At 44.3% G+C, this 10,652-nt stretch overlaps 1 protein-coding gene across 5 annotated transcripts in view; it reads left to right on the forward strand.

Moving 5' to 3' along the window:
• Positions 1 to 9,371, forward strand: part of nbas (NBAS subunit of NRZ tethering complex) — an 89,171-nt gene extending 79,800 nt beyond the window's left edge. For 4 of the 5 annotated variants that reach the window (XM_052052606.1, XM_052052608.1, XM_052052609.1 and 1 more), the window contains exons 51-53: positions 1,146 to 1,293; positions 3,321 to 3,446; positions 8,332 to 9,371. In XM_052052606.1, coding sequence (XP_051908566.1) covers positions 1,146 to 1,293; positions 3,321 to 3,446; positions 8,332 to 8,598 — 541 coding nt within the window. In that variant the 3' untranslated portion in view covers positions 8,599 to 9,371. The remainder of the gene's footprint in view (positions 1 to 1,145; positions 1,294 to 3,320; positions 3,447 to 8,331) is intronic. The other variant, XR_007960066.1, reaches the window with a different exon arrangement.
• The last annotated feature ends 1,281 nt before the right edge of the window (positions 9,372 to 10,652 follow it).

Raw genomic sequence — 10,652 nt, forward strand, 5'->3', positions numbered from 1 at the left:
TGCTGCCGTAATGTGACACCAGCTTTGAAATCAATTCACGACAGCACCGAGGATTTATCAACACCGCCAACACCATTTGCCTGTTGAGACATTTTAAAGCAGGCGTGAGCCACGCTAATCATACACGTGACCTAGCCCGTGTTGATCAGTGGAAGCGTCACAAGGACTCAAAATGCATTTTCATCCCCCTCATACACATATAATGAGGCAAGGCGTGCTGTAACGCTAACGTCACCATTAGCCAGCTGTCGGCTCCCCGTTGTGCTAATGATAATGCTGGAACTAAAAGCAGCATCTGGAAGAAACACTTTGCAGCTCTTTTAACGCCTTTTTGTCATGTCGTCGTCCATAGAGGTTGATAAAAAAGAAACCAGGATCTTTTGACAGAGGAAGGGAGAGAAGATACAATATCTGTTTTCAAATGTAGGGAGCAAAAGAAATGTTGCTCATACCCCATATTGACGTTCTAATATCATTGGAGTTGATGTTTCTTTAACGGGTCTCAACTGGCCTTATTGGAAACCGTTAGTGTACTTTGCGCAGGAAGAAATTGTGGTTTCAAAAGGAGGTCAACTGATGCTCACCTCCACTGGAAGAAGACTAACCCTGGTGGTCAGACATAAGGTCAAAATTTAATAGGCAAGTTCATTAGGTTCAGTATGATGGCCGTCTCAACAAAATCCGCTCCCTCAAAAAAGATGACAATGAATGTCTGTTTCTTTTTTGGATAAATTAGTAGGTAAGGAATTTCAGATAGGTCACTTGTAGGCAAGTGTAGTTACGAAAGTAGTTCTAGTGGTAGCTAGCTAGCGAGGAAATGACGATGCTAATGAGGTAGAAGGCTAATTAGGTAGGTACCTATGTTGGTTGATAGGAACTTAGGGAAAGGTGGTTGTTAGGTACCTGTAGGTTAGGAGGTAGCTAGCGATAGCTAGCAGTAAGAGTTGCTAGCTTACGAGATGGAGATCTACCTGACTTAATCCACCTTGTAAAACCATCGAATATCGTGCATCCTGCCAACTAATCCAAGCTAACCCCAAAATGTGTTACTGGATATCATTATTTTGTGTGTTTGTAACTGTTAATCAAATGCTGCTGTCGGACAGTAGATGATAATGACGCTTGCCCTCGCTTTCTGTCCCCAGGACCACGTCCGAGCGTAACCCTTGGGTTCTGCTGACTTCAACCATGCTGACCCACTGCCAGGGGCCCGAGGTGGAGGTGGACCTGGGTCAGCAGGTGTTGACCATGATCCGAGCCCTGTACAACACCAAGCACAAGCTCCCAGCAGAGGTGAAACCACACGGAATACGAGTTGCTTTGATTGGCCATTTGCATGTTTCGGACAAAAATATCACTAGAAGTATCATAACCATTTATTTACATGGATTTTTCTAGCGCTGCAGCTACAGATTTTTAAAAATAATTAAATAACCGATTGATTATTTTTTTCGATGAATTAATGAAATAGCCCACCCAAGAAACTGGTGTCAAAAAACAAACACAAAATGTTGTCGGTGTCATTTTTGGTCAATCTCATTAATCCCATTGACAGTACAAGCAGTTCTTTGGGCCTCTCAAGTTAAAAAGAGGTCATTAGCGACAAAATAACGTCATGCTCTAAACGTTGTGGGCTAGGAAATTTGAAAAATCTGCGCGCGATCAACCACTATAATGCACGACTGGTTACCTGGCCATGTGTGAAACCTGGGGCTTTCCGTTAGCATGATCTCAGTTGCCTCTTCTTTCATGGCCTTATGAAGGTGCTAGCTGACCTATAGCTGAATGCGATGCCCCGATAATGATAGTCATGGTTCTCCGGGCTGAATGCCGCTCTGTACATCTATCGCCAGCTGACCGTGATATTAGTTTAGAGCTAATGTTATTCAGCTCGAAAAGGGGACCGTCTGCTGAGCGGCTGTCTGGTATTAGCGTTGGAAATGTGGGTGGGTGGGTGGGTGCGAAGGGTGTGGAGGAGGGTCATTTTACTGGGTTCCGCTTTAATTTGAATGCGGCAAAATGAAACCAGCAGAGCAGAGGAGTCAGATTGCATTGTAATAGCCATATATTACTCGTGGTGGCGGCACACTATGTGCACTGGAGACCTTCCTAAAGGCATTATCTACCTCAGTGGCTGTTCACAGAGCATTTTTATTTTACTGTCTTTTCCATTCAGTTTCCTTTGCGTTTATCGCATTTCTGTACGACCCACAGCTGTTATTCCATTATTTCACTCCACCCACCCATTTTCTTATCATTTTATCCTCACGAGTGTCACGGGCGTGCTGGAGTCTATCCCAGCTGTCTTTAGGCAGTAGGCGGGGGGGATACCCTGACCTGTTTGCCAGCCAATCACAGGGCACATAGACAAACAACCATTTGCGCTCACAATTACACCTAGGGACAATTTAAAGTGTTCCATCAATGTACCATGCATGTTTTGGGAACGTGGGAGGAAACCAGAGTACCTGGAGAAAACCCACACAGGCACAGGGAGACCATGCAAACTACACAAAGGAAGGCCTTAGCCAGAATCGAACCGGAATGCTTAAAGGCAATTACGGTAGCTCCTTAATTTCATACGCAAGTAGGCATTGGATACCAGGGTCTCCACTGGGGATTTGCCCAACTTAATCCACCTATTACTGCCACGATCACATCACAATATTTTCTTGACAAAAACACAATATAATACATCGTCTGGAGCAGTTCACAACCACACTGTATCTAAGAGCAGGGCAAAACCATCTAAAAATATTTCAAGAAAATACATCATAGTCACTGCAGATACCGTTTATTAAATGTTGGTAATGCAGAGTCACACCGTTTGTTAGATGAACTTGGATGGTACAAGTTTAACTTTGATAGTTTAGTAATCGGTTGGTAGGTAATTAGCTAGTGAGCAAAGTGTTTGGCGTAAGTCGTTTTGGAGCTGGTTAACTAGCTAATTAGATGGGTCGGTAGCCTGGTAGTCACCGAGCTACGTATAAAGGTACACAGGCAGTTGGCTAGCCTGTTAACAACGAAAATGGTCAAGTTAGAAGGTAGTATCTAGGTAATTGCTAGCTAGTTCACTCGAATATGTAGCTAGCTTGGTTATGAAAGTACTTAAGGTTAGTGGACCGTTAGGCAACTGTTCTTGATTACTATGGAGTTGTATGTTTTTATCTTCATTCATTTTATTTGGTGACACAATAGCTGGGAGTGAATTATGTTCTGTACCTTGGCTTCAATAGGTTTTCCTCAACTTTAACCCTCTGGTTTATTGACTTTGCTCCATTTTGAAGCCTCCGTCCACTCTCCATCTTTGTGTCCTGCAGTGTATCCGAAGTGTGGCCGAAATGCTGCTGCCTAGTTTCCAGCAGCCCGCGCTCAAGCTGATGGCTGAAAGCGGCGACGCCGAGCTGCTGCAGCTAACTCTGGATCAAGTCAACGGCATGACCACAGTAAGTACCACACGAAGCACACAAGAGTTGACGCCGCTGTCTTGGGATCACATCCAAAGTTGATATAGGAGTACACACTCATGTCGTTGAGCAATGTACGGACACTATTTTAGGGGTATAACAACTACCAAGCAAATGTTCCAACCAATAAAAAAGGTCTTTGAGGGAGGTGTTTCATGGGTGGACTAATCCACTTTTCCGAATTACCGCACATCACACAGCACAGACCAGAAGCCACAAAGAGGAGGAATGTCCTCGTCTACCCTGCGCGTCATTCATGCACTTGACACCGCTGCACTCGTTTAGTGTGTGAGATAAGCAGCTAATCAGCGGAGCCTCTGCGGGCCACTCGGCTGTTTCCTGATCTGATAAGCAGTTGTCACCAAGCGGGCCCACTCAGACCCGCCTTTTGTGCGGGGAGCTCATCAAGACAAGGTACGGAAACCTCCTTTGACTTTAATGAAACCAAACTGCGCTCCTGGTTCAGTGCATCTCTGATGTGCGCGTGCATGTGCACGCAGAGCTGAATGAAGGTGAGGGAGGGGGAAACAGTTTTTCACACGGAAGCTTTCCAGTTCCCAAACAGGCTGTGGCATATGATCAGATAATACATAATGTTTGAATTTTTCTTTTTAATTAGTGAAGCAGCATGTGATGCATGAGTTTGACTGGCTCTCAACTCAGGTCTACAGCGTCATACATGCGAAAGGTTGTACGACACAACAATTTTCATGATGTACAGTGATCCCTTTCTACTTCGCAGTTCGTTTATTCCGGGTTCAGTGCATCGCGGATTTTTTCAAACATATTGAAAAATATAAATTATTATTTTATTTACATTTTTTACATATACATGGAGTACAGTACTGTATATGTTGCTCTATGTGACTCGCTGTTGTTTTGCAGCTTCTCGCGGACCGTTTGCGGACTTTAAAAAAAATTACCTGTTTATGTTAATTAGACGCTACTTCGCGGATTTTCGTTTATCGCGGGTGGTTTTGGTCCCCATTAACCGCGATAAACGAGGGATTACTGTAAATCTCGGTTCACCTTTCCCGAACTGTACCGCAACACGGATTGGTTTCATGCAAAACTGCGTTCCCACAGCCACATAGCCAAACAAATCATTAAGAACAATACAATTCAGCATTCATTAATTATTGGGAGTCATGGGAATCATTTTGTGCATGTTGGGCCAACAAGGTGACAAGGTCTTCATGCAGCTATCAACCTCTTCCCCACGCTGCTGCATCGAAACAGATTGTGCCTAGTGCTTTTTTTTTTCTTTCGCCTCGATGAAACAGCAAGTGTTTGTTAATTGGCATTGTATGCCTTGTTCCTATTTTGAACAATTGTGCGTCAAACAGCAAATGTTCCCGCTCCTTTCATCGCCGCCGGCATGCTCAACTTTTTCAATTAGGCGTCACTTTAATGGGCTTTTGTTTTTCCCTCCACCATAACAAGCAAAGTGAATTAGGCAAGACTTTGCTAAATGTCACTCTTAATTCACCTGCCTTTTCATATTTGCATAAACAAGCCTCGAGGTTTCATTCTCTCCCACCACAGCATAAACGAATCTGTTTGACAACGCCGCTCGCCGTGACTGACAGCCGTTATCTCGCCGCCGTCTGCATCCCGTCGCCCCAATACGCACATGATTTATTTTCTTCACAAGTGCGATACCCCCTGAGATCGCACTTATACCAAGTTGAATTCCTGGAGATTAGCGTGTCATTAAGACGCCGTTGTGTGAAAACTCTCTTGACATGCTGATTCAATGAGAAGCATTGGTGAGACACTGTGGCTAGCTGGGGAAATAAAGAACAAAACAGGAAATGAAGGAGCTACTACCACTACTTTATGGACCAGCAGGATGTGAAAATGGAGGAAAATAGAGTTGGGTCCACAAAAAAAAATCATCCTCAAGGTCTTTGAGTTGAAGTATTCGAGGGTTGTGTCCCAAAACTTGTGACTGAGTGATCCGTGCTCCACTTTTGTGTGTGTGAGCTTCATGTTTGAAATGATACAAAGATGCTGGCCACATGCATTATGGATCAGCCAGTGTTGTTGCAGCGATAATTCCAATCAAAGTATTCCGCCGCGACAAGATGGATACAGGCAGGAAACGAGGCGGTGGAATGGCAAACAAGCGTGTGAAATATTGACCAGCGAATGCGGGCGTCGCCGTACAACCAGGCGGCAAAAGCAACCTGAGCTTTCGTGTCAGTACGCATGAACACAGCCAGGAGGTCATAACAAGAGCGAGGGTAGGCGGGGGTGTTGTTGACATCTTGTGGCGGAAGTTTGATGTGTGTGAGCTCACTTCGTCACACCGCACGCCAACTGTGTGCACATCTGATTGAAGATGAGATGGAAGAAGCGACAGACACAGCCAAGGCTCAAAGAATGCAACCAAGGCAACCACTAGATAACATGCAGCACTTTGGCAAATAAAAATAAAATAAAATAAGCTTGCATGTAAAGGGAAACATCATTGACAGGCTAAGGGATAACTTCTACCGTATGTGGCGCTGTGATCATGCTTTCAGCTATTTGATCACAAACAGTGCAGCAACAAATGTCGACAGAAAAGACCACAATATTGAATTCTCTGTTCGCTGTGACCACATACTGTATTACTGCAGTTATAGTGAGCCACTGAAAGTACTCAAAAATCTTGGTTGTGTGCTGAACCCTAAAAAAACGTTTTTTAAGGACTGTGATGGCTAGCTCAGTGTTCGTGTGTGTGCCATGTTTTCATTTCACATTGTACTCTATCACCCATTCCATAAACCACCACTGGAAATGGATTGATGATGTTTTTCCACCTCACTCGAGTCCCGAAAATTTTTGTTTGCTCTTTCGCCAGTGGGTCCACAAGTTGGACCGCCTCCTTGTTGACTTGTTGCCTGATTTCAAAGGCTTCCGCGCAGCAAACTACAACCCAGATGGTGTCGCACATCACGTGCTGTGCGATGTTCCAGAGTCCCCTCTGAACACCGCTGCCGTTCGCTGAGCCCTGGAATAAGAAAAAAAAATGTGACAGGCCGTCATGTTGTACAAAGGACAGTCAAAATTTCAGGCTCTTTTCTGATAGCACCCCCCCCCCTGCAACCCTCCGTCTCCATTTCCACACTGCTGTGTCACATCTATTTCCACTTGGCCTGTCAATCCCACTGTCTGCAGGCTTCAAATCTTCCATCTCTTTCCTCTCACGAACACACGTCAAACTGTAATAGCCTGGGAGGTGTGTGCCTCTGTGTGAGTGTGTGAAGCTGAGTGACGGAGTAGCAGCCTGCTGCTCAAGCACCTGCTGTTTGACCCGAAAATCTCGTGCCGACCAGTTAAAATAACGTACTTGGTTGTTTCACTCATTGACTGCGGTGGATGTTTATTTTCGTCGAGTACAATGCTAGCATTTACTGTAATGGGGCCAAGTATTGAGCCTTGTGGAACACCATCAGTATTAACGTATGGCAGGGAATTTTGAAATTAACTTTATACACGTCAAGTACGTCTTTCAGTGGTTTAAGTGTGGACGAGAGTCTCGCCCAGCTAGTCTGTGAAGTTCCGCTTGGTAACCCACTGTCTTGACAAACACATCCCTGCTTTGAAGTAGAATCTGCACAGCCACAAGTGACGCTCATCCAAAGGCCGCTCTCAACACGTCGTCTAGCTAGCTAATGGTTAGCCAGCTACCAGCCAGCCGCTATCCTGAACAAACAACAGCATAGTGGCTGCCTCGCGGATTTTTGCCAATGATGAATGAGGAACTACCGTCGCCCTTTTTATTTCATTTTTAACTCCTCCTCCAGTCGCCATGAACTTAATCTATCAGTAACCTTGTTTACAAAGAAATTTGCAGTTGAGTAAATGAAACCCCCCCGGCCACCATTTCTACACATCCATTATTTGTGTTTTTAAGGCCAAATTGTTCCTGAAGAGGTGGAAAAGCGAGTTGTGCGAGTGCTACCAAGTGGTGGGGTTGCACTGGCAGACATGGGCTCCGTATGCATAATTGAGCGGGCTCAACTCCAGAAATACCCCATCAGGGACGTCAGTGTGCACTTAGCGAGTAACACTCTCATCCAACAGGTGAGAGGCTGCATGGCAGGAAGCCGCTCTCAAGTCTGACGTGACATAGCTGAGCAGAAGATGCAATGAAAACATGACACGGGCGATTGTTTGTGGATGCGTGTTTGTGTGTTTGCTACTAGTAGCTGCACAAGCGCTAGCTTGGATGTGACCCATTTCCCAAAGCATCGTTCTTGAGTCAATTCCAGCAAGGGGCAACGCACAGGCTACACTGGAATTCAAACTGGAGCTTGTAGTCTCAACACAGCTCACTGTTTTATTCACATCAGTAAAGGCAAAGGGCCAAGGGATGACAGATACAATAACAGAGAATAACTGAAATAAACAAAACTTTTTTCAATATAATTGCTGAAAAAAAATATTAGTGAGGTGGAATCCAACTGTTTATTGCCACACATATTCGGCGAATGTTTTTCAATGTCTCGAAGTGGAAGAGGGTCTCCCCAAAGCCCATCTGAAATTCAAGCTCGTAAAACAACTTTCATGACTCACAGATTCCTGTAGGTGGCGACATTGCATCTCATTTTAGCAGAAGAGAAAGTTTAGGTGGTGAATCTTGGCTTGTCACCTCGAGTGGGAGGGGAATAAATGCCAGCATGTTGATTGTCGGACACGTTTGGGCACCCAACTCTTGAACCGAGTATATATGTGGGTGGTATAGACAAGAGTTTTTATCGCAGTAGCTTGTGGAAAGTGTGAGAAATGATGATGCAGTTTGTGGGGTGAATGACGAACACAATGTAACCCCCCCAACCCTAAAAGTACCGTAATCTGTTTGATCCTTTTCCAGGAGGCGGCGGCGGCAATTTGTGATGACGAACTGCTCTCTCTTCTACTGGACACCGGGCTGCTGGTGGGCTGCTCGTCGTCGGCCGCCTATCCGCTGCTCCACGCGCACATGCTTGCGCGCCGGCGGGACGCGGACGAGGCCGCCGGCCAGCTGCTTGCGGTGGGCCGTGGGGCCGAGGCCGGCTCCCTGCTGTTGGCCCACCGCGGTGCGCATCCGGCGCACTTCACCTTCAACTCGGCCCTCGCTGTCCTCAAGAAGTGGCTGTGAGATGGGGCGGTACACTACCATAGACTTTTTTTCAGGCACGTTGGGAGCTACAAAATATAAATGGAAAAAATGGCTTTAGTTAGCAATCAGACAAAAACACAACCCCCCCCCCCCCCCCCCAAAAAAAACATGAATTAACAGGCAGACGGGTGCTTTATAGTCTCCGCGCGCCGGTGGTCAAACAGATTCATCACCATTGTAACAATGTCACATTAATTCACAAATGGAATTTTAGCTTCAAGCTGTGTTGTACTTGCGCTAACAGAAACAAAAGCCAGCCATCGTAGTAGCTGCCTGTTCTTGGCAGAATTTAAGAGCAAATTGGACAAAAGCTTGGAGAGAATTAAAATACGGTTTAAAATCATGTAGAAATATCTCACCTTGGTCTTATGAAGTAAATTTCTGCCGGTTTGATGCGGTACCTGAATGATGCTACAAAATAACGTCGCAAAATAAATACTGTGCAGAAAACAAAAATGTGCTTTCAAATTCCTAGATGATGACATATAACAAAAAGACCAATTGCGTTGGGGGAAAAAAAAAAACGAAACATATTCAACGGTATTCTCGGACAGATAGCAGCCATGAAGAGAGCCAGAAGACTAACAAGTGGCCGATCAAGGAAACGGCGGTTGCGCGTGATAAGCCATCCCAAATGGTATTAAGTTTTGTGCAAAGTCCTAACTTCTGGGAAAGCATGCTCACATTTTTAAACGTAATAAAATGTGTAATTTTCTCTCACCACAACAAATAAAAGGAAAAATCACATCTGAGTTATTTTCATGTCCTTTTTTTTAAATTTGGTTTTGTTTGTTTTCGGGACATTCCTTTCATTTGTCATTTTGAGCAGGCGGTCCACTTAACATGTCAGCTACTGTCAGCGCAAATGAATGCCTGTTTCAAAGACGCAATTAGCCTCAAACGTCATGTTCTGCAACAGAATCAAAACCCCAGTTGTGACCCAAACATTATTTTGTGCTGGAGGAGATGGCACTCGTTCAAACATGCTCATTCCCGTTCTTTCGAGGACTCTCATTGGAATCCTAAAATCAACTGTTTTATTGGATCCAAGCTTATGCAGCAGCATCAGCAGCACATGGAAACCGCATCCAATACTTGCAGTCTCCTAATTTTGTATTTCCTTTTCACAAATTAATACCATTGGCTGATCCCCAAATTTTCTTGTCACCAAGTGAAAGTGTTTTGTCAAAAATCAACCAACTTTTTTGATTGGTCAAGGGTCCGAGCCACCTTGTTTTGACTCTGCGAGAGTCTTGCTGCATTATGTCTCCTCAAGCATCTCTAACATTTTTGGCAATAACGATTGAAAATAGTTATGTTAGAATCATTTGAGTAAGGTGTTTTTTTCTTCAGTTTTTTTAACAATAGCTGTTGTTCTTCAGTGCTGAAGGAACCAGTCAGCCACGAACGTAAATTTACATGCAGATTTATTTCTACCTATTGGGCAGCCTTGTCAGTTCCTTTTTGGGTTTTTTTTGTATGACATGGAAATGTTGTGTTCATGTTGCCACACAACCAGTGTCAGATCACAACATAGGGTGTCATCACAACTTTAACCACCTCCTATTTCATAGGCTATAAAAATATGCCATTAAAAAAGAATTAAAAATCCAGAATAATAATGTTGCCTTGAGTTCTTAATTTGTAACTCAAATCGCACCTCAAAAAATGTTTGCCAAATGATCTGAATAGAAATGCCATCACCCGCGATCCTCTTCGGGATAAGCGATGTTGAAAATGGATGGATGGATGGACGGATGGATGGATGGCAATGCCATCATCATCATCATCATCATCACCATTTTCCCCGGTGCTCCTTCTGGCCACCAGGGGGCATTATCATACAGTCACGCAGATAAAGTACAAACAAAGAAGTCTTTCACAATTACTGTAAATCAGCAAGAATAATGTTTTTTGCAGAAGATAAAGAATATATGCCTGGGATTATTATTAAGATGAATGGACTGGCTTTCCTTCCTCCGTAAAAATGTGTTTTATTTTCCCCATTAGAAATAGTCGCATACGATTCTGCT

The sequence above is a fragment of the Hippocampus zosterae genome, chromosome 19, assembly GCF_025434085.1.
Source record: "Hippocampus zosterae strain Florida chromosome 19, ASM2543408v3, whole genome shotgun sequence".
Classification (NCBI taxonomy): Eukaryota; Metazoa; Chordata; class Actinopteri; order Syngnathiformes; family Syngnathidae; genus Hippocampus; species Hippocampus zosterae.